The sequence below is a fragment of the Rhinopithecus bieti genome, unplaced genomic scaffold (genome assembly GCF_001698545.2).
Source record: "Rhinopithecus bieti isolate Rb0 unplaced genomic scaffold, ASM169854v2 scaffold_33940, whole genome shotgun sequence".
In the NCBI taxonomy this organism is placed as follows: Eukaryota; Metazoa; Chordata; class Mammalia; order Primates; family Cercopithecidae; genus Rhinopithecus; species Rhinopithecus bieti.
Genome location: NW_016814565.1, coordinates 184,855 through 209,296, shown reverse-complemented (window position 1 = coordinate 209,296; position 24,442 = coordinate 184,855). Strand labels below are relative to the sequence as shown.

General features: G+C 42.5%; 1 protein-coding gene across 10 annotated transcripts in view; it reads left to right on the top strand.

Moving 5' to 3' along the window:
• Window positions 1-24,054, top strand: part of CCAR1 (cell division cycle and apoptosis regulator 1) — a 75,984-nt gene extending 51,930 nt beyond the window's left edge. For 4 of the 10 annotated variants that reach the window (XM_017851451.1, XM_017851452.1, XM_017851450.1 and 1 more), the window contains exons 16-20: window positions 3,051-3,242; window positions 8,400-8,639; window positions 10,203-10,314; window positions 23,407-23,489; window positions 23,810-24,054. In XM_017851451.1, coding sequence (XP_017706940.1) covers window positions 3,051-3,242; window positions 8,400-8,639; window positions 10,203-10,314; window positions 23,407-23,489; window positions 23,810-23,980 — 798 coding nt within the window. In that variant the 3' untranslated portion in view covers window positions 23,981-24,054. Of the gene's footprint in view, window positions 1-3,050; window positions 3,243-8,399; window positions 8,640-10,202; window positions 10,315-23,223; window positions 23,382-23,406; window positions 23,490-23,809 lie in introns of those variants that run through there. The other 6 variants (XM_017851447.1, XM_017851446.1, XM_017851448.1 and 3 more) reach the window with 3 other exon arrangements.
• Window positions 24,055-24,442: the final 388 nt, after the last annotated feature.

The window sequence follows — 24,442 nt, the reverse complement described above, 5'->3', positions numbered from 1 at the left end:
ATTTATATATTTACTTCTTTATGGTTTTTTTTTTTTTTTTTTGAGACGGAGTCTCGCTCTGTTGCCAGGTTGGAGTGCAGTGGCACAATCTCGGCTCACTGCAACCTCTGCCTCCTGGGTTCAAGCTGTTCTTCTGCCTAAGCCTCCCGAGTAGCTGGGACTGTAGGCACCCACCACCACGCCCAGCTAATTTTTGTATTTTTAGTAGAGACGGGGTTTTGTCATGTTGGCCAGGATGGTCTCGATCTCTTGACCTCGTGATCTACCCATATCAGCCTCCCACAGTGCTGCTATTACAGGCTGATATTGCACTGCTCCCGGCCTTATTTTTATTTTTTGAGACAGAGTCTCTCTCTTTTGCCCAGGCTGCAGTGGAATGGCATGATCTCGGCTCATTGCAATTTCTGCCTCCTGGGTTCAAGCGATTCTTGTACCTCAGCCTCCCGAGTAGCTGGGATTACAGGCGCCTGCCAGCATGCCTGGCTAAGTTTTCTATTTTTAGTAGAGATTGGGTTTCGCCATGTTAGCCAGGCTGGTCTGAAATTCCTGGTCTCAGATGATCCACCCACCTTGGCCTGCCAAAGTGCTGGGATTACAGTTGTGAGCCACCATGCTCGGCCCTCAGTGAGTTATTTTCATGATGAAATTGTCCCAGACGTTGGACGGTGGGAGTTCTTTCAAGCTATGTGCCCTTTTGACATATCTTTATCACTTTTTGAGGACTACTTACTAGCATTTTAAAGCATTTCAATTTTATTTTGTGCTATCCTTATCCTAGTTCAGGAATCAGTCATTTCCCCAGGAAGCCCTGGTTCCTTTTTAGTGAAGAATGGTATTTAGAAGCCAAGATATGCTCATTGCAATTAGGTTGCTGCTCACAACCCCCTTCAGTGAACAGAGATATGAAAGATACATAGATAAATAGATAACACTTACCAGTATTTAAATCTATGTTTATTTCTATATCTTACGCATATTGAAAGCTGTGAATTTACACGGGTGCCTCCAATTCTTCCAATGACATGACTCTCTGCCCTGTGCTATCTCTGCATGGATTACTCTCCTTGCTCCATCTGGGTTTCAATATTTAGTAATGAAGCAGCTCATCATCAATGGGCAGTTGTGGCTCCACTACCCTGCCAGCCTCCATCTCCTGTGTAGACATCTACATTCCTTGAAAAGAGTACTTGAGGCTGGGTGTGGTGGCTCAAGCCTGTAATCCCAGCACTTCGGGAGGCCGAGACGGTGGATCACGAGGTCAGGAGATTGAGACCATCCTGGCGAACACTGTGAAACCCCGTCTCTACTAAAAAAATACAAAAAACTAGCCAGGCGAGGTGGCAGGCACCTGTAGTCCCAGCTACTCGGGAGGCTGAGGCAGGAGAATGGCGTAAACCCGGAAGGCGGAGCTTGCAGTGAGCTGAGATCCAGCCACTGCACTCCAGCCTGGGCGACAGAGCGAGACTCCGTCTCCAAAAAAAAAAAAAAAAGAGGGCTTTAGAACTGATAGAGGGAGACGACTTCGGGAGACCCCATCCCTACAAAAAAAAAAAAAAACATTAGCCAAGCATGGTCACATGTGGCTGTAGTCTCAGCTACTGGGGAGGCTGACATGGGAGGATTGCTTGAACCCAGGAGGTCAGTGCTGTTTGTAAGCTGTGATCACACCACTACTCTCTGGCCAGGGTGACAGAGTGAGACCCTGTCTCAAAAAAAAACAAAAAAACAAAAAAAAAACTTTGCGTATAATGAAATGCACAAACCCTTACCAAGTCGTAGATCTTTTCCATCTTCCATCCAGTCCTTTTTTGGATTGGCTTTTAGCAGGCCTGGTTCTCCCTTCCCACCGCCACTTCTATTAGAGAAGCCGAAGAATTGCTACAGATAGGGTCAGATACATGATCTGTCTACCAATCAGATACTCACTTTCTGAATTTTGAATGTTAAGAACGTGATGCAGAATGTCTGTGTCTCTTGTAGCATTTTCTTTTAGCACACTTTAAATATAGTAAGTTAAAATTTTCATCTGCCGTGTGGTGGTGTCTTTCTGCCCCACTTTCATCATCTACAGGGATATAATTCTGCTACTTCTCACTCTTTTTTAAAAAATACTAAATTTGTATGGGGTTTGACCTCAATACTTGAATCATTTTTATGTGAATTTAGATTGTCTGAATTTTATAAACGTAGTTTCTTTCAGATAGCTTTTCTAAATTCATAGAGCTCTGCTCTTTTGTTGTTTTGTTTTGTCAGAAACATATGTTGGCTTGCTTTCTGAAGTTTGCTGTTTCTTTTGCCCTTTATCACTTTTTATCTGGGCGTTTTCCTATGTCTTTGTTGTTCCCCTCCTACTCCCAGCAGTTTCTCCTCAGTATAGGGCCCTGGTAAATGAGCTTTGCAAGTTTGTAAGGCTAGAGTGGCCTAGGCCTCTTCAGATCTTAAAATAAATTCTCTATTCACTCTCTTGTTAGGGGTAAAATTTTGCCTAGTTTCAGCTGCTGCGCTTTCCAGTAAATACCTACTGGCTGTTTTTTGGTTTTCTTGTTCTCCCATTGCTTCTTATGCTTTCTTTGGACACATTCACCAGTAACACGTAGGTCTTTTGGCCTTTTCCCACCCATTTGTATATTGGTTTGTGGGGATACCTTGTCACTTAGTTTTGTTATGAATGCTATCGGTTTTTGATTTTGATATCTATATTGCTTTGTCTTTTTAGTGTGAGGTTTCAGGAAGATCTAAAACCTATACTACCACTACTATTTTCCCAGAATTTTCTAATTTATATAATCTCAATATAGATAACTTTCCCTCTCTTTACAAGGCAGTTTCTTATGCTGGGAAATCCAAAAGAGAGTTAGGAGCCATCAAAGCTTACTACGCTTAGTGAATTTGAACTTTCCTCCCTTCTCAATCCTTATGGTTGGTGTAAGCACCATGAAGAGTCATGGGAATTTTGTTCCTTTAGTATGTATTCAATGTATATTCATCTTGGACGTGTATATACATCATACTTGCAGATTTAACCTTGACTTGAAATTTGAAATATTTAGGAAGAAGAAAGGAAACGTCAAGAGGAAATGGAACGCCAGCGTCGAGAAAGAAGATATATTTTGCCTGATGAACCAGCTATCATTGTACATCCAAATTGGGCTGCAAAAAGTGGCAAGTTTGATTGTAGCATCATGTCTTTGAGTGTCCTGTTGGACTACAGATTAGAGGATAATAAAGAACATTCATTTGAGGTAATGTTTTCAGTTTGAAATAAGATCCATATAAGGTCCACATATTATGACTAGTTAATATATCTCTGAAATATTTTTTCTTTGTTTTTTACATTTTTTGTTTTTTGGTTTTTTTTTGAGACAGAGTTTCACTGTGTTACCCATGCTGGAGTGCATTGGCGTGATGGTGGCTCACTGCAACCTCTGTCTCCTGGGTTCAAGCAATTCTCCTGCCTCAGCCTCCCCAGTAGCTGGGATTACAGGCACCTGCCACCACACCCAGCTAATTTTTGCATTTTTAGTAGAGATGGGGTTTCACCATGTTGGCCAGACTTGTCTGGAACTCCCGATCTCAGGTGATCCATCTGCCTCAGCCTCCCAAAGTGCTGGGATTACAGGCATGAGCCACTGCGCCCAGCCCCAAATGCCTCTTTTTCATTGCTTGTTTTTTTGAGTTTTTGTTGTTTTTTTCTTGTAATCTACTTCTTGGGGAAAAAAATAGATGATTTGTCCTCTAAAGTTTCCTTACAGACTCACTTTTGCTGATTGCATTTCCCTGCTATGGTTTGTGCGTTCCTCTATTCCCTGTATTTCATTTAAATTGATTGTTGGGTCTAAATTTTTAAGTTCAGTTCTGTTTTTTCCCTAAGACGCTTTCATAAGTAGTGTGGTATGTTCTTTCTTCAGGATATCCATAATGTCTAGTTGACTCTTTTGGGGATGAGGTAATGCTTTATTATCTTCTCTAGAATTAAAATAGCATTTAATACCATTTAAAGAGATTAAAAATTTAACTGGTGTTTGAGTTGTAAGAGAAAATAATTGTTGTTGAACTTTTCATTATTAATCTTTTTTGTATCATTATTTTATTACTTATTTTATATATTTATTTTTGAGACAGAGTCTCACTTTGTTGCCCAGGAAGGAATGCAATGGCACAATCTCAGCTCACTGCAACCTCTGCCTCCCAGGCTCAAGCAATTCCCCTGCCTCCCTCCAGGGTAGCTGGGATTACAAGCATCTGCCACAACGCCTGGCTAATTTTTTGTATTTTTAGTAGAGACAGGGTTTTACCATGTTGGCCAGGCTGGTCTCAAACTCCCAACCTCAAGTGATCCACCTGCCTCAGCCTCACAAATTGCTGGGATTACAGGTGTGAGCCCACCGTGCCCGGCCCATTTATTTATTGAGACAGTCTCCCTCTGTCACCCAGGCTGGAGTGCAGTGGCTCAATGTTGGCTTACTGCAACCTCCGCCTCCCGGGTTTGAGCAGTTCCCCTCCCTCAGCCTCCTGAGTAGCCGGAATTACAGTTGCACGCCACCAACCCCGGCTAATTTTTGTATTTTTAGTAGAGACAGGGTTTTCCCATGTTGACCAGTCTGATCTTGAACTCCGGACCTCAGGTGATCCACTTGTCTTGGCCTCCCAAAGTGCTGGGATTACAGGCATGAGCCATTTCACCTAGCCTGTATCATTATTTTAGAGCAGCTTTACAACATGTAGTTTAGTTTGCTTTACAACATGTTAGTTTTCAAAACAATTGAAAACTTTTATCTGTAAGTGTGTAATTGCTTCACTCCTTAAAAATAGAATTTCCAACATAATTAATTTCGTAGTGCCCTGTACAAAATCGTATCTAGAATTATTGTGTTTCATTTTTTTATCTTATCAACATATCTTATGTTCTTTTGTTTTCTAAATTATGTTGGAAAAATCAGTCATGCTTCTTTGAACCAGAAGGTCATTGTTCACCAGCTAGTAAGATGAAAATCAAGGAAGACTAGAGACCTTTGAGGATTACTGAGGCAATTATAAAACATAAAGTCCATGCTTACTAGTTTTCATATAAAACATGTTATAAATATTAAAATATGTCCAAGTTGTTGGGATTTTTTTTTCCAATGTTAATTATTCCAATAAGCAGATGTCCTTAAAATTAGATGCTATATGACGTTATCTTTTTTTTAAGCAGTTGCCCGGCTGGGTGCAGTGGCTCATGCCTGTAATCGCAGCACTTTGGGAGGCTGAGGCAGGTGGATCACCTGAGGTGTCAGGAGTTTGAGACCAGCCTGGCCAACATGGTGAAACCCCATCTGTACTAAAAATACAGAAAATTAGTCAGGCTAGGTGATAGGCTCCTGTAATCCCAGCTACTCAGGATGCTGAGGCAGGAGAATCTCTTGAACCCAGCAAGCAGAGGTTGTAGTGAGGCAAGATTGCGCCACTGCACTGCAGCCTGTGCAACAGAGCGAGACTCTGTCTCAAAAAATAAAAAGAGTAAACAGTTGCCATAAATTGAAGTAATTCCTAATGGTGCCATCCTTGTAATAATCACTTAATAAATAAATACATAGACTAGGCACAGTCACTACAGCACTTTGAGGGACTGAGGTGGGAGAATTGCATGAGCCCAGGAGTCCGAGGCCAGCCTGGGCAACATAGTGAAACTCCATCTCAATATGAAATAAAAAAGATTGGGCAACTAATGAAAAATAGGCTAAAATAAATTATAGTTATAATAAATTTGTGTTATCCTTTGTAATCAGAAAATGATCTGATTAAACTATTTTAGCAAATATATCAGATTTGCAAAGATGACACATTTAAGGGCTCTGGTCAACCATTTCAAGTTTTAGCCCTTTTTTTGAGACGGAGTCTCACCCTGTCGCCCAGGCTGTAGTGCGATGACATGATCTTGGCTCACTGCAACCTCCGCCTCCCAGATTCAAGCTATTCTCCTGCCTCAGCCTCCTGAGTAACGCTGGGATTACAGGCGTGTGCCTCCACGCCCAGCTAATTTTTGTATTTTTAGTAGAGAGAGGTTTCACCATGTTGACCAGGCTGGTCTCGAATTCCTGACCTCGTAATCCACCTGCCTCAGCCTCCTAAAGTGCTGAGATTACAGGCGCGATCCACCGCGTGGCCCGTTTTAGCCCTTTTTAAGAGTCTACTGAAAGCAATGGACTTTAGCCTTAGAAATCAGTACATAAGCTGAGCGTGGTGGCTCACACCTGTAATCCCAGCACTTTGGGAGGCCAAGACGGGCGGATCACGAGGTCAGGAGATCGAGACCATCCTGGGTAACACGGTGAAACCCCATCTCTACTACAAATACAAAAAATTAGCTGGGTGTGGTGGCGGGCGCCTGTAGTCCCAGCTACTCAGGAGGCTGAGGCAGGAGAATGGCGTGAACCCGGAGGCAGAGCTTGCAGTGAGCCGAGATTGCGCCACCGCACTCCAGCCTGGGCGACAGAGCAAGACTTCCGTCTCAAAAAAAAAAAAAAGAAAAGAAAAAGAAATCGGTCCATAAGGCCAGGTGCAGTGGCTCACACCTGTAATCCCAGCACTTCGGCAGTCCAAGGCATGCAGATCACCTGAGGTCAGGAGTTCAAGACAAGCCTGACCAACATGGAGAAACCCCATCTCTACTGAAAATACAAAATTAGCTGGGTGTGGTGGCACATACGTGTAATCCCAGCTACTCAGGAGGCTGAGGCAGGAGAATCGCTTGAACCTGGGAAGCGAAGGTTGTAGTAAGCCGAGATTGTGCCATTGCACTCCAGCCTGGGCAACAAGAGCAAAACTCCGTTTCAAAGAAAAAATAAATAGGTACATAAAATTTTATAATATGGGCTGGGCACAGTGGCTCACGCCTTTAATCCTAGCACTTTGGGAGGCTGAGGCAGGCAGATCACGAGGCCAGGAGATCAAGACCATCCTGCCTAACACGGTGAAACCCCGTCTCTACTAAAAATACAAAAAATTAGCTGGGTATGGTGGTGGGCACCTGTGGTCCCAGCTACTCGGGAGGCTGAGGCAGGAGAATGGCGTAAACCCGGGAGGCGGAGCTTGCAGTAAGCTGAGATCCGGCCACTGCACTCCAGCCTGGGCAAAAGAACAAGACCCTTTCTAAAAAAAAAAAAAAAAAACAAAAAATTTATAATATATAGCAATAGCCTGTTATCTGTGGATGCCTGCGTAGTAGTAATAGATGTCCCCTATTCAGAGTTTAAAATTGTTTCCCTAATCCAGAATTTTCTTCTCCTAGATACCAATGTGACTTTTTTCCTCATTGCCTTCTGTTCACTTTTTAAATGTCACTTTATCAGAGAGGCCTTGTCTTACTATTCTCTCTTGTTATTCTGTAGGTGTTTATGCTGCTTGTTTTTCGTGTAATTTGATGTTGATTTGGTTATTGCTTGTCTTAAAAACCGGGCAGCCCCAGAACCAGAATAGGTTAACAGAGACTTCATGATTTAGTTATTTATTACTTCTCTCCACTGGCTGGATGATAGGAGAGGTTTTTATCAGCTTTCTTCAGTGCTGTGTCCCTAATGCCTAAAACAGGCCCTGGTACATACCAGGCATTTGATGTAAAATCTATTGAGTAAATTAATAAGGTACAAGGTACACTTATGAAGATTAATGGTTGGCTTTGCGGGGTGGCTCACAACCTGTAATCACAGCACTTCGGGAGGCCGAGGCGGGTGGATCACCTGAGGTCAGGAGTTCAAGACCAGCCTGGCCTGGCCAACATGGCGAAACTCTATCTCAACTGTAAATACAAAAATTAGCTGGGCTTGGTGGCACAAGCCTGTAATCTCAGCCACTCAGGAGAGTGAGGCAGGTGGATGGCTTGAACTTGGGAACCAAAGGTTGCTGTGAACCCACATCACACCATTGCACTCCAGTTTGGGTGACAGAGCAAGATTGTCAGGAAAAAAAAAAAAAAAGATGAATGGTTGTGTTAAAATGTTTGATAAGTGGCCGGGTGCGGTGGCTCACTCCTGTAATCCCAGCACTTTGGGAGACTGAGGCAGGCAGATCACGAGGTCAGGAGATTGAGACCATCCTGGCTAACACGGTGAAACCCCGTCTCTACTAAAAATACAAAAAAATTAGCCAGGCGTGGTGGTGGGCACCTGTAGTCCCAGCTACTTGGGAGTCTGAGGCAGAAGAATGGCATGAACCCAGAAGGTGGAGCTTGCTGTGAGCCGAGATCGCGCCACTGCACTCCAACCTGGGTGACAGAGCGAGACTCCGTCTGTAAAAAAAAAAAAAGGTTGATAGGTTTACATAATCATTATATGTGGCAAGTTTTTATTTGCTAAATTACTGTGCTAGCTTTATTATTTCTGTTGAAATTTGGCTAGGTTCATGTTGCTATCTTTTTATAGGTTTCATTGTTTGCGGAACTTTTCAATGAAATGCTTCAAAGAGATTTTGGTGTCCGTATATACAAATCATTACTGTCTCTTCCTGAGAAAGAAGACAAAAAAGAAAAGGATAAAAAAAGCAAAAAAGATGAGAGAAAAGATAAAAAGGAAGAAAGAGATGATGAAACTGATGAGCCAAAACCCAAACGGAGAAAATCAGGCGATGATAAAGATAAAAAAGAAGATAGAGATGAAAGGAAGGTCTGTAATAACAACCTGCTCTAGAACTTTCAGTTACTCTTCTAAGTTATAAAGGTTGATGTTGATTTCCATCAGAATATTAGATGTAAAAGTCAAACTGAAAGATTTTACTATATTAGAAAGTCACGTCTTTGAGACCATCATGGCTAACACGGTGAAACCTTGTCTCCACTAAAGATACAAAAAATTAGCCAGACGTGATGGCACATGCCTATAGTCCTAGCTATTGGGAAGGCAGAGGAAGGAGTATCACTTGAACCCAGGAGGTGGAGGTTGCAGTGAGCCAAGATCACACCACTGCACTCCAGCCTGGGTGACATAGCAAGACTCCATCTCAAAAAAAAAAAGAGAAGAAATTCAGATCTTCAGATTAAGCCAATATGAGCATCTACAGCTAGTTTTCTAATACCTTATTCGTAAAATTTTTTTTTTCCTTTTTTTGAGATGGAGTCTTGCTCCGTTGACCAGGCTTGCTGAAGTGTAGTGGTGTAATCTTTGCTCATTGCAACCTTTCCCTCCCAGGTTCAAGCAATTCTCCTTCCTCAGCCTCTCAAGTAGCTGAGACTACAGGTGCACGCCACCTTGCCTAGCTAATTTTTTTTTTTTTTTAAGTAGAGGCAGGTTTTCACCATGTTGGCCAGGCTGGTCTTGAACTCCTGACCTCAAGTGATCTGCCCACCTCAGCCTCCCAAAGTGCTGGGATTACAGATGTGAGCCACCGCACCCAGCCTAATTATTCTTTTATAGTATGGACATAGTGGCTCGCTCCTGTAATCCCAGCACATTGGGAGTCTGAGGTGGAGAGATTGCTTGACTCTGGTAGTTTAAGACCATCCTGGACAACATGGTGAAATCCCCTCTCTACAAAAATTACAAAAATTAGCTGGACATGGTCATGTACCTGTGGTCCTAGCTACTTGGGAGGGTGAGGCAGGAGGATTGCCTGAACCCAGGAGTTGGAGGCTGCAGTAAGCCCAGATTGTGCCATTGCACTCCAGCCTGAGCAACAGAGTGAGACTGTGTCTCAAAAAAAAACAAAACAAAAAAATAGTAATTTACAATGTAAAACTTTTAAATGACTTCAGTGGATTTACTGTTTTTTAGTTTTAGTAATTTAATGTTTGGTGAGATTTCTTGCTTAATTTAAAACTATTTTAAGCCAGGCATGGTGGCTCACACCTATAATCCCAGCCCTTTGGGAAGCTGAGGCAGGTGAATCACTTGAACCTGGGAGGCGGAGGTTGCAGTGAAGGGAAATCATGCCACTGCACTCCAGTCTGGGTGACAGAGCCAGACTCCATCTCAAAAAAAAAATATATATATATATATATATGTGTGTGTGTGTGTGTGTGTGTGTGTGTAATAATATATAATAATTGTTATGATTGTATAATAATAATATAACTGCTGGCTACGGTGGCTGACGCCTATAATCCTACCCCTTCAGAAGGCCCAGGCCAGTGGATCACTTGAGCCCAGGGGTTGGAGACTAGCCTGGGCAATATGGCAAAACCCCATCTTCTAAAAATAAGTAAATAAATAATAAAGGCATTTAAATTACAGAAAGAAGATAAAAGAAAAGATGATTCTAAAGATGACGAAGAAACTGAAGAAGATAACAATCAAGATGAATATGACCCTATGGAAGCAGAAGAAGCTGAAGATGAAGAAGATGGTATGATTGAAATTTATTTATTATTTCTTAGAGTTAAGAATGCATTTTTTGTTTGGTGACATTGTATCACTGAAATCTATACTTTTAACATTTTTTTCTTTAGAATAGAAAGAGTAATACACTCTGCAGTGAGAACATTTTTCTAATTTTTAGGTGAGAAGATTGTTTTAAGACATATTTATTACTAATTATCCTATGTCTCATATATAATTAATACTCAGAACAAATTTCCCTAAACTTGGTGCTTAAGCTGTGCCATAAAAGCTGTAATAGGACAGGCACAGTGGCTCACACCTGTAATCCTAGCACTTTGGGAGACCAAGGCAGGTGGATCATTTGAGGTCAGGAGTTGAAGTCCAGCCTTGCCAACATAGTGAAACCCCATTTCTACTAAAAATACAAAAATTAGCCAGGTGGTGGTGGTGCATGCCTGTAATCCCAGGTACTCCAGAGGCCAAGGCAGGAGAATCACTTGAGCAGGGGAGGCGGAGGTTGTGGTGAGCCAACCAAGATTGTGCCCTTGCACTCCAGTCTGGGCAATAGAGTGAGGCCCTGTCTCACAAAAAAAAAAAAAAAAAAAAAAAAAAAAAAGTATAATAGTCCCTGATGTTTCATATAATAATTGCTTATTTTTTTTTGTTGAGACAGGGTTCTCGCTGTATTACCCGGGCTAGGGTACTGTGGCATGCTCACAGCTCACTGCAGCCTCAACCTACCAGGCTCACTATAATCCTCTCACCTCAGTCCCTGGAGTAACTGGGACAACAGGTGCTTGCCACCATTCCCAGCTAATTTTTATTTTTATTTATTTATTTATTTATTTATTTTCAGATGGAGTCTTGCTCTGTTGCCCAGGCTGGCGTGCAGTGGCACTATCTCAGCTCACTGCAACCTCCGCCTCCCGGGTTCAAGTGATTCACCTGCCTCAACCTCCTGCGTAGCTGGGATTACAGGCATGCACCACCACACCCGGCTGATTTTGTATTTTTAGTAGAGATGGGGTTTCTCCATGTTGTCAGACTGGTCTCAAACTCCCCACCTTGGCCTCCCAAAGTGCTGGGATGACAGGTGCGAGCCACTGTGCCCAGCCTAATTTTTAAGTTTTTTATAGGCACAGGTCTCACTTTGTTGCCCAGGCTGGTCTTTAACTACTGAGTTCAAGGAATCTGCCCACATCACCTTCCCAAAATGCAGGGATTATAGGCGTGAGCTACATGCCTGTCCTGAATATATTCTTTTTTTTTTTTTTTGAGACGGAGTCTCGCTCTGTCGCCCAGGCTGGAGTGCAGTGGCAGGATCTCCGCTCACTGCAAGCTCCTCCGCCTCCCGGATTCATGCCACTGAATACATTCTTCAGAAAACTAATTCGGGGCTGGGCGTGCTAGCTCATGCGTATAATCTCAGCACTTTGGGAGGTCAAGGCGGGTGAATCTCCTGAGGTCGGGTTCGAGACCAGCCTGGCCAACATGGCGAAACCCCATCTCTACTAAAAATACAAAAAAATTAGCTGGGCATGCACCTGTTATCCCAACTACTGGGGAGGCTGAGGCAGGAGAATGGCTTGAACTCGGGAGGCGGAGGTTGCAGCGAGCCCAGATCGTGCCATTGCACTCCTGTCAGGGCGACTGAGTGGGACTCCGTCTCAAAAAAAAAGAAAAAAGGAAAAAAAAAAAAAAAACTAATTTGGGCATTTTGTTTAACAAAGACTATCGTAATGCAAAAGAGTACATATAGAGTTTAAAAACTACTAATAATAAACACCCATATACCTTTTGCCTAAGTTTTATAAGACAGACTTTGGTACCATGCGGTGACATTTAAAATACTGTACAGTAGATGCTCTGACCATAGACATCAGTGATCAAATACCTATAAAGTGCCTCTGAATACCTTATCTGTTCTTTTCCAGGTAGATTTGTGGCTTTTTTAAAAAAGTGTATTTTTCTGATATAGAAAATTATAAGAGTTCTTTTTGTTTTTTTTATAGTTTGTGTCTCTGGCAATTATTTTTACTTATAGTATTTTTTGTTTGCCTCTACATTTTCTTCTTTCTACCATATCAGTTTTTAATATTGTTTGATGAAAAAGTTGAAAGGATAGTGCAGTGAACACCTATGTATTCATCAACTTTGATTCAATAATTGTTAATATTTGTCTTGTTTTGTTTTTGTAACCCAATTTAACATATGAATTCTTCAATTTGCCTAAGAAAAAACATGCTCTGAAATAACCACAATTCCATAATCACTCCTAGGAAAATAAGATCGTAATAGCATCTATTAATACTATGTAATATCTCCTCTTATTTGCCTTTAATATAATAACTCAGTAGCAATGACATAATATTCTTATAGCAGTATTTATCTTCTTTACTTGCTTTGCTTAATGAAGACTTAAGCCCTTTTTACAGCCCCATTTTCTCTCCCCTGTACACCCAGTATTATTTTATTGTTGCTTTAGTTAAATCATTAAACAGTATTCCCATTATTTTGTTAGTGTTTCAGCTGTCAGCCTTTTTTTTTTTTTTTTTTTTTGAAACAGTCTGGCTCTGTCACCAGGCTGGAGTGCAGTGGCGTGATCTCGGCTCACTGCAACCTCTGCCTCCCAGTTTCAAGCAATTCTCCTGCCTCAGCCTTCCGAGTAGCTGGGACTACAGACGTGTGCCACCACACCAAGCTACTTTTTCTATTTTTTTTTTTTTGTTTTGTTTTGCTTTTTGTTTTTTGAGATGGGGTCTCACTTTGTTGCCCAGGCTGGAGTGCAGTGGCGTGATCTCGGCTCACGGCAACTTCCGTCTCCCAGGTTCAAGCAATTCTCTTGCCTCAGCCTTCCAAGTAGCTGGGATTACAGGCATGTGGCACCACACCCTGCTAATTTTTGTATTTATAGTAGAGATGAGGTTTTACCATGTTGGCCAGGCTGTTCTTGAACTCCTGACCAGGTGATCTGCCCACCTTGGCCTCCCAAAGTGCTAGGGTTACAGACGTGGGCCACTGTGCCTAGCCTAATTTTTGTGTTTTTTGGTAGAGATGGGGTTTCACCATGTTGGCCAGGATGGTCTCAATCTCCTGACCTTGTGATTGACCCGCCTCAGCCCCACAAAGAGCTGGGTTTATAGGCGTGGGAGCCACTGACCCTGGCCCAGCCTTAGTTTATTTTTTCCTTTCACTCCTTTAGTGTTGGTTTCATTCATTCTTCTAGCTTTAAATACTGTCTATATACTGTTAATTCTCAAATTTCTAATTTTTTTTTTTTTTTTTTTAAGAGATACAGGGTTGGGCCCGGCGCAGTGGCTCACAGCTGTAATCCCAGCACTTTGGGAGGCCCATGTGGGTGGATCACCTGAGGTCAGGAGTTCGAGACCAGCCTGACCAACATAGTGAAACCCCCTAAAAATACAAAAAATTTTCTGGGCATGGTGGCGGACGCCTGTAATCCCAGCTACTCGGGAGGCTGAGGCAGGAGAATCACTTGAACCCAGGAGGCAAAGGTTGCAGCGAGCCGAGATCACACCATTGCACTCCAGCCTGGGCAGCAAGAGCAAAACTCTGTCTGTAAAAAAGAAAAAGACAGGGTCTGTCACCCAGGCTGGAATATAGTGGTAGGGTTCATAGCTCACTTCAGCCTCAAACTTCCAGGCTCAATCAATCTTCCTCCTCAGCCTCCTGAGGGGCTGGGACTACAGGTGCATGCCATTGCACCCAGCTGTTTAATTTTTTGTAGAGATGGGGTCTCAGTATGTTGCCCAGGCTGGTCTTGAACACCTTGGCTTCAAGCAATCCTCTGCCTTGGCCTCCCAAAGTGCTGGGATTACAAGGATGTTCCAAGCCTCAAATTTCTATCTCATATCAGACTTCTCTCCCAGTCTCCCATATTGAACTGTCTACTTCACACCTCCACTTAGTTATCTGGCATTTCAAAATCATTATGTCTGAAATTAAACTGCTGCTAACCCCTTAACCAGAAAGAAAACATACACAAATCCTACAACCTTAGCCTTTGCCAACCATCTCATTTAATGACAATTCCATCTTTCCAGTTGTTCAGACTAAAACGCAGGAGTCATCCTTGACTCCTTTCTTTCTGTGATAACCTACTTCCAATCTATCAGGAAGTCATATTTGCTCTGTTTTCATAACTTATCCAAAATCAGTCTACTTCTTACCAATTCCACTAATTTGACTATAATCCAAGCCGCATTATCTCTTGCCTAGATTATATTAATAGACCCCTAACTTGTTTCCATGTTTCCTTCCCTCTACAATAAAGTTTCTCAATACAGTTGCCAGAATGATCTTTGCAAAATTTAGAATTTATTTTGTTCTTTTGTTCAAATTCTTCGGGGTTTTGTTCTTTTTTTTTTTTTTTTTTGGAGACGGATTCTCGCTCTGTCGCTCAGGCTGGAGTGCAGTGGTGCGATCTCAGCTCACTGCAAGCTCCGCCTCCTGGGTTCACGCCATTCTCCCGCCTTAGCCTCCCGAGTAGTTGGAACTACAGGTGCCCGCCACCAGGCCTGGCTAATAATTGTTTGTATTTTTAGTAGAGACAGGGTTTCACCGTGTTAGCCAGGATCATCTCGATCTCCTGACCTCGGGTTCCACCCGCCTCAGCCTCCTAAAGTACTGGGATTACAGGCGTGAGCCACCGCCTCCTGCCCTTTTGTTCAAATTCTTCCAGTGTATTCCCATCATTTTTACCTCATAGAAAAAGCCACTGTTCCAGCTGTGCATGGTGGCTCACACCTGTAATGTCAGCACTTTGTGGGAGGCTGAGACAGGTGGGTAATTTGAGGCCAGGAGTCCCAGACTAGGCTGGCCAACATGGTGAAACCCTGTCTTTACTAAAAATACAAAAAATTAGCTGGGCATGGTGGCGCACGCCTGTAATCCCAGCTGCTCTAGAGGCTGAGGCATGAGAATCACTTGAACACAGAAGGTGGAGGTTGGAGTGAGCTGAGGTTGTGCCCCTGCACTCCAGCCTGGGTGACAGAGCAAGACTCTTGTCTCAAAAAAAAAAAAGCCACTGTTCAGATCACTTGAGCTCAGGAGTTCAAGACCAGCCTGAGCAACATGACGACACCCTATCTCTACAGAAAATAAAAAATTTATCTGGGCTTGGTGGTGCATGCCTGTAATCCCAGCTACTCAGGAGTCTGAGCTTGTAGGATCACTTGAGCCTGGGAGGCGGACGTTGCAGTGAGCAATGATCACACTACTGCACTCCAGCCTGGACAATAAAGCGAGACCCTGTCCGAAAAAGAAAAGAAGGCCAGGTGCGGTGGCTCATGCCTGTAATCCCGGTACTTTGGGAGGCCAAGGCAGGCAGATAACAAACAACATCAGGAGTTCGAGACCAGTCTGACCAACGTGGTGAAACCCCGTCTCTACTAAAAATACAAAATTAGCTGGGTATGGTGGCACATGCCTGTTATCCCAGATACTCAGGAGCCTGAGGCAGGAGAATCGCTTGAACCCGGGAGTCGGAGGTTGCAGTGAGCCAAGATTGTGCCACTGTATTCCAGCCTGGGTGACACAGCGAGACTCCATCTCAAAAGAAAAGAAAAAGCTAGTGCTCACAATGACTTACAAGACTACCACGTCATGTCTCCAGTTACATCTCTTAAGCCCTCTTCTTGAGAAGAGTGGACCCATTACATATGCTCCTATGTTAGGAGGTTTACATGGGCAGTTCTTTTTGCTAGCAGGGTCTTTCCTGGAGATCCACCTTCCTTAATTTCTCATATATGAAGACTGCTCAAGTATCACTTTGTCAGTGAAGCCTGTTCTGCACCCTACTTTATGTAAAATTGCGATCTTCTGCCCTCCCTTACTGCACATTTCTGGTCTCTTATCCTCCCTATTTTTTTTTTCCATAGAATTTATGACCTATTTTATTACATACTCTTCATTTTGCTCGTTGCCTGTCTCCCCCTTACCTCTACACTTGAATAAAAGCTCTTATGTAAGAAAAGAGATTTTCTCTGTATTCTTTGTTAATATGTATTCCAAGTTCCTGGAACAGTCTAAATAATTTTATAGGCTGTAAATATATGTCGATAGGATTATAGTTCTTTTTTGTTTGTTTCCCTGGAGTTTCTAATTGCTGCTTGCTTCTGTTTTACCACTTTTCTTATATTTTATATCTCATGATTCTGTTAAGTTTCCTGGAGACTACTCCTGTTTGTTTGTTTTTTGAGATGGAGTCTCACTCTGTCACCACGCTGGAGTGTGCTGGTGCAATCTCAGCTCACTCCTCCGCCTCCTGGGTTCAAGCAGTTCTCCGCCTCCTGCCTCCTGGGTTCGAGCAGTTCTCCTGCCTCAGCCTCCCGAGTAGCTGGGATCACAGGCCCACATCTGGCTAATTTTTTTGTATTTTTAGTAGAAATGGGGTTTCACCATATTGGCCAGGCTGGTCTTGAAATTCTGACTTTGTGATCCGCCTGCCTCGGCCTCTCAGAGTGCTGGGATTATAGGCATGAGCCACTGCGCCTGTCGGAGACCACACTTTTTCCAATACAAAAGCAGAATTACAACGTGAAAATACAGTACCAGTAAATGTATTAAATGGTGTTGAATTTTATTAGTAGTTAGGAGAGCAGATAGCAATAAGATACTTTTTTTTTTTTTTGAGACAGAGTTTTGCTCTCGTCGCCCAGCCTGGAGTGTCGTTGCGTGATCTTGGCTCACTACAACCTCCATCTCCCAGGTTCAAGCGATTCTTGTGCCCTCAGCTTCCTGATTAGCTTAGATTACAGACATGCACCACAGGGCCCAGTTAATTTTTGTATTTTTAGTAGAGATGGGGTTTCACCATGTTGGCCAGGCTGGTCTCAAACTCCCAACCTCAGGTGATCCACCCACCTTGGCCTCCCAAAGTGTTGGGATTACAGGCGTGAGCCACTGCATCCGGCCTATCTTTTTCTTATCAAGTTAATGAAAATTAAAGTTTTAAATGAAAGGTAACACAGTTTCACAAGGGTAAAAGGAGTTACAGTTTCACCACTCTTCTTTGGGGCTGTACATTGTTATACCTTTTCTGAACAGAAATTTGGAAATGTGAATTAGCCATATTCTTTAAAATACCAACATGAGTGATCATTCCATAATTTATTATAAAACAAAAATATGGAATCAATCTGAATAGGAATAGACAATTATTTAAATTGCACTTTGGTAATATTGTCATGCAGTTAAAATTCTCTACACCCATTGAGGAAAACTTGGGAGAAGTGTCTTGACATGGAAAAGATTTTAAAGGGTTTTGTAGATAGCATGTTCCTATAAATAAATTTAATGTTAATAAGTGTGTATATATGGGGAAAAAATAGGACACGATCAGTAATTTCATTTGGTGTGGTGGGATTGATTTATTTTCTGTGATGAACAAATACTGCTTGAATGTTTCAAAAGTTATTTCAAAAATACAAGTTTCTGATGAGACAGTTTTGAAAGTGACAGCTCTCAAGATAATTGAGTATTTACTTAAATAATGTGGATTATATTGTGAGTATTTTTCAATCATCAAAAATAAGTAAATGACTAGGTTCCAAGGAGAAGTTCCCTCTCATTCTTTCTTTTTTGAGACAAAGTCTTACTCTGTTGCCCAGGCTGGGCAGTAGCACACTGTTGGCTCACTGCTGCGTTGAACTCCTGGCTCATGCAATTCTCCCACCTTAGTTCCCTGAGTAGGTAGGACTACAGGTGTGCACCACCACACCTGGCTAATTTTTAAATTTTTTGTAGAGATGTGGTTTCACTGTGTTACCCAGGCTGATCTCAAACTCCTGGCCTTAAGCCATCCTCCTGCTTCCCTCCCAAAGTGATGGGATTACAGGTATGACCCACCATACCCAGCCATTAGAACATTTGCTTAATTTTTTATTTAATAACACCTTTATTGAAATGTAATTCACATGCCATACAATTAGACACTTTAAAGTATAGGCATGCTTTGGTTTTTTTTACACTGCACTTTATTGTGCTGCACAGATAGTGCCTTACGCCAAGCAAGACTATCAGCACCACTTTTCCAACAGCATGTGCCACTTTGTCTTTCTGTCACATTTTGGTAATTCTTACAGTATTTCCAACTTTTTCATTATTACTGTGTCAGTTTTGGTGATCTGTGATCAGTGATCTTTGATAATACTATTATACATGTTTTGGTGCACCTCGAATTGTGCCCATAGAAGATGATGAGCTTAATTATAAATATTGTTTGTGTTTTAATCACTCTACCAACCTGCCCTTCGCGTATCTCTGTCCCTCTTATTGGGCCTCCCTATTCCCTGAGAGAAAATATTGAAATTAGGGCAATTGTGCCAGGCATGGTGGCTCACGCCTGTAATCTCAGCACTTTGGGAGGCTGAGGCGGGTGGATCATTTGAGGTCAGGAGTTTGAAACCAGCCTGGCCAACATGGCGAAACCCTGTCTCTAGTAAAAATACACAAAAGAGCCAGGTGTGGTGGTGCACGCTTGTAATACCAGCTACTTGGGAGGCTGAGGGCATGAGAATTGTTTGAACTAGAGAGGCGGAGGTTGCAATGACCTGAGATCATGCCACTGCACTCCAGCCTGGGTGACAGAGTGAGACTCTGTCTCAAAAAAGAAAAGAAAAGAAATTAGACCAATTACGGGTGCAGTGGCTCACACCTGTAATCCCAGCACTTTGTGAGGCCGAGGTGGGCAGATCACCTGAGATCAGGAGTTCGAGACCATCATGGCCAAACATGGTAAAACCCCGTCTCTACTAAAAATATAAAAATTAGCTGGGCATAGTGGTGGGCACCTGTAATCCCAGCTACTCAGGAGGCTGAGGCAGGAGAATTGCTTGAACCCAGGAGGCAGGTTGCAGTGAGCTGAGATCATGCCACTGCACTCCAGCCTTGGCGACAGAGCAAGACTCCGTCTCCAAACAAAAAAGAAGAAATTAGGCCAATTAATAATTAGGCTGGGCTCAGTGGCTCATGCCTGTAATACCACCACTTTGGGAGGATACAGAGAGAGGATCACTTGAGGCTAGGAGTTAAAGACCAGCATCTGCAACATAGTGATACCCCATCTCTATTAAAAAAAATAAAATAAAATCAGCTGGGTGTGGTTACATGCATCTGTGGTCCCAGATACTTTCAGAGGCTGAGGTAGGAGGATCTGTTGAGCTCAGGAGGTTGAGGTTGCAGTGAGTCATGATTGTGCCACTGTATTCCAGCCTGGGCAACAGGGCAAGACTCTGTCTCAAAAATAATAATCATAATAACAAAGAAAAAAACCAAAATCGCCTTCGAGTGTTCAAGTGAAACCAAAAAATCGTTAAGGTGAGTGAAGAAGGCATGTTGAAAGTTGAGATAGGCCAAAAGCTAGTTTTTTTGCATCAATTAACCATGTTGTGAATGCAAAGGAAAAGTTATTGAAGGAAATTAAAAGTGCTACTCCAGTGAACATACAAATGGTAAGAAAATGAAACAGCTTTATTGCTATAAGGAGAGAGTTTTAGGGGTCAGCATAGAAGGTCACACCAGCCACAACATTCCCTGAAGGCAAAGCCTAATTCTGAACAAGGCCCTAACTCTCTTCAATTCTGTGAAAGATGAAGAAGCTGTAGAAAAAGTTTGAGGCTACCAGTGGTGGATTCATGAGGTTTAAGGAAAGCAACCATCTCCATAAGGTAAAAGTACAATGTAGTTGCTGAGGTGGGAGGTTTGCTTGAGCCCAGGCATTTAAGGCTGCAGTGAGCTATGATTATGCCACTGCACTCAAGCCTGGTTAACAGAGCAAGACCCTGCCTCTTGGGGGTGGGTGAAAAAAAAAGGCACATTGAAACAGCAAGTGCTTATGTAGAAGCTAAGATAATTGATGAAAATGGCTATGCTAAATAAATTTTCAATGGAGACAAAACAGCCTTCTTCCATTGGCTGAAGATGCCATCTTAAGACTTTCACAGCTAGGAAGAGCCAGTCAGTGCCTGGCTTCAAAGGACAAGTTAGACTCTCTTCTTAGGGCTAATGCAAGCTTGTGACTTTAAGCTTAAAGCCAATATACTCATTTACCATTCCAAAAATCCTTAAGCCCGCCTTACAAATAAATTATCGCTAAACCCCTAACCATACCTATACCCTAGAGAATGAACAAACAAAGTCAGAAATGACAACAACAACTGTTACGCAAATGCTGGTTACTGAATTTTTTACTCCCTTTATTCATGTAACCGACATTTTACCTAAATATTAAGCCACTGTTGAGATCTACTGCTCAAAAAAAAAAAAGATTCTTTTTCAAAATGATTACTTCTCACTGACACCACACCTAGTCACCCAGGAGCTCTGATGGAGATGTATGTAAGGAATTCAATGTCAAGGAGATTAATGTTTCATGGCTGCATCATCTATTCTGCAGCCCTTGGATCAAAGAGGTAATTTCACTTTACTCTTTTTTTTTTTTTTTTTTTTTTGAGACAGGGTCTCACTCTGTCATGCAGGCTGGAATGCAGTGGCATGATCATGGCTCAGTCCAGCCTTGGACCTCCTGGCCTCAAGTTATCTCCCACTTCATCCTCCCAAGTAGCTGGGATTACAGGCATGAGCCACCATGCCCAGCTGATTTCTGTTTTGTTTTGTTTTTTTTTTTGAGACGGAGTCTTGCTCTGTCGCCCAGGCTGGAGTGCAGTTGCGCGATCTCCGCTCACTGCAAGCACTGCCTCCCGGGTTCACGCCATTCTCCTGCCTCAGCCTCCCGAGTAGTTTTTTGTATTTTTAGTAGAGACAGGGTTTCACTATGTTAGCCATGATGGTCTCAATCTCCTGACCTCGTGGTCCGCCCGCCTTGGCCTCCCAAAATGCTGAGATTACAGGCGTGAGCCACCATGCCCAGCCTGATTTCTGTATTCTTAATACAGGCAAGGTTTCACCATGTTGGCAGGCTGGTCTCGAACTCCTGACCTAAAGTGATCCCCGTCCACCATGGCCTCCCAAAGTCCTGGGATTACAGGTGTGAGTCACTGTGCCCGCCCTCAACTTTCAAGTCTTACTTTTTATGAAATACATTTCCTTTTTAAATTTACTTTTTTTGCTTTTTAGAGACAGGGTCTTACTATGTTGCCCAGGCTGGTGCTGAACTCCTGGGATCAAGCAATCCTCCTGCCTTAGCCCCACAAAGTGTTAGGATTACAGGTGTGAGCCACCACACCCAGCCAAAAAATACATTTCCTAAGGCTCTTGCTACCATAGTATATATTATTGCCTCTGATGGGTTTGGGGAGAGTAAGTTGAAAACCTTCTGGAAAGGATTGACCATTCTAGGTGCCATTAGAAACATTCGTGGTTCATGGGAGAAGGTAAAAAATATCAACAGTAACAGTAGTTTGGGCCGGGAGCAGTGGCTCACACCTATAATCCCAGCGCTTTGGGAGGCCAACGTGGGTGGATCACCTGAGGTCAGGAATTTGAGACTAGCCTAACCAACATAGTGAAACCCCCTCTCTACTAAAAAATAAAAAATTTAGCCAGGTGTGCTGGCAGACATCTGTAATCCCAGCTACTCGGGAGACTGAGGCAGGAGAATCGCTTGAACCTGGGAGGCGGAGGTTGCAGTGAGCCGAGATCATGCCATTGCATTCCAGCCTGGACGACAGGAGTGAAACCCCGTCTCAAAACATAACAAAACAGTAGGTTGTATGAAATTGATTTCAATTATTGGCCTGAGGCAGTGGCTCACACCTGTAATCCCAGCACTTTAGGAGGCCAAGGCAGGTGGATTACTTGAGACCAGGAGTTTGAGACCAGCCTGGCCAACATGGTGAAACCCCAACTCTACTAAAAATTCTCATGGATGATTTTGAAGGGTTCAATAATTCAGTAGAGGGAATAATTGCAGGTGTGATAGAAAGAGCAAGAGAACTCAAATTAGAAATGCAGCCTGAAGATGGGATGGAACTGCTGCAATATCAGGATAAACTAAACAGATGACTGCTTCTTGTGGATGAGCAAAGACAATGTTTTTTTGAGATGCAATCTACTTGTGTGAAGATGCTATTAACATTGTTGAAATAACAAAGGATTTATAATATTACATAAACTTAAGCAGTGGCGGTATTGGAGGGGATTGATTCTATTTATATGTTTGTTTATGAGATGGAGTCTTGCTCTGTTGCTCAGGCTGGAGTGCAGTGGCGCAATCTCGGCTCACTGCAACCTCTGCCTCCTGGGTTTACACAATTCTCCAGCCTCAGCCTCCTGAGTAGCTGGGACTACAGGCACACGCCACCACACCCCACTGATTTTTGTGTTTTTAGAGACGGAGTTTCACCATGTTGGCCAGGCTGGTCTCAAACTCCTGACCTTAAGTGATCCACGTGCCTCGGGCTCCCAAAGTGCTGGGGTTACAGGCATGACCCACTGTGCCCGGTGATTGACTTTAATTTTAATAGAGGTCATTCTATGTTTCAAATGCATTACAAAATCAAACAGCATTACATAGGGTCTCACTTTTCACCCAAGCTGAGTGCAGAGGTTATTCATTAGTAGTCACTCCCCATCTTCCCTGAACCTCTTCAGTCCTAGGCAACCATTAGTCTGCTTTTTGTTTCTGTAGATATTCTGGACATTTCATATAAATGGAATCACATAATAAGTGATTTTTTTGTGACTGGCTTCTTTTACTTAGCCTGTTATCAAGGTTCATGTATGTTTTAGCATAAGGTTTTCTCTTTATTTTTATTTTTGTTGTTGTTGTTGTTTAAAAGACAAGGTCTTGATCTGTCACCTAGGCTGGAGTGCAGTGGTACAGTCATAGCTCACTACACCCTCGAACACTTGGCCCTCCTGAGTAGCTGGGATAACAGTCATGTGCCGCTGTGCCCAACTTGAAAATATGTGTATTAATGACTTTTTTGCCACTGTTATATTTATTTTACAGATAGGGATGAGGAAGAAATGACCAAACGAGATGACAAAAGAGATACCAACAGATACTGCAAGCACTACACCCTCGAACACTTGGCCCTTCTGAGTAGCTGGGATAACAGTCATGTGCCACTGTGCCGAACTTGAAAATATGTGTATTAATGACTTTTTTGCCACTGTTATATTTATTTTACAGATAGGGATGAGGAAGAAATGACCAAACGAGATGACAAAAGAGATATCAACAGATACTGCAAGGAGAGGCCCTCTAAAGATAAGGTATTTATTGAATACTGTATTCTTTTTAATATGGTGATATTTTACATCATCTAAACATAACACAGTTGTGAAGTTTATTAGTCCTTATCCATCTATATTACCACTAAGTAAAATTCCGTCAGTTGTTTTTTTGTGGCTGTGTCAGATAACTAGTGTGTCTGATTCCTTTCTCTCATATTCATACACCAAATTAACTCATTTTAGCTAGGATGAAGCAAATATCTTATTAGATTATTGCTATTTTATGCACAGTCCCCGTTTCTCACTTTTCGGGGGTAAAAAATGTGGCTACTATGTTTTCTACTTCTCCATTTTCTTAGGAAAAAGAAAAGACTCAAATGATCACAGTTAACAGAGATCTGTTAATGGCTTTTGTTTATTTTGATCAAAGTCATTGTGGTTACCTTCTTGAAAAGGATTTGGAAGAAATACTTTATACTCTTGGACTACATCTTTCTCGGGCTCAGGTAATCTATCTTGTGAATATTTAAAAGGAAAACATTTTTTAAAAGTTACCTTTTCCAATGAAAAGTTAATAGAACCTCCGTTGATTTTTTGATATATTAAAGCAACATAAGGGCCAAGCGTGTTGGCTCACGCCTATAATCCCAGCGTGATTGGAAGGCTGAGGCAGGCAGATCACTTCAGGCCAGGAGTTTAAGACCAGCTTGGCCAACATGGTGAAGCTCCGTCTCTACTAAAAATACAAAAATTAGCTGAGTGTGGTGGCACACACCTGTAATCCCAGCTACTGGGGAAGCTGAGACAGGTTAATCTCTTGAACCCAGGAGGCGGAGGTTGCAATGAGCCAAGATTGCGCCACTGCACGCCAGCCTGGATGACAGAGTGAGACTCTGTCTCAAAAAAATAAATAAATATAAAGCAGTATAACACAAACCAGTTGTAAAACACTTCCCTTCTCCCTCTCCCTCTTTTCTACTCCTTAGGACTAT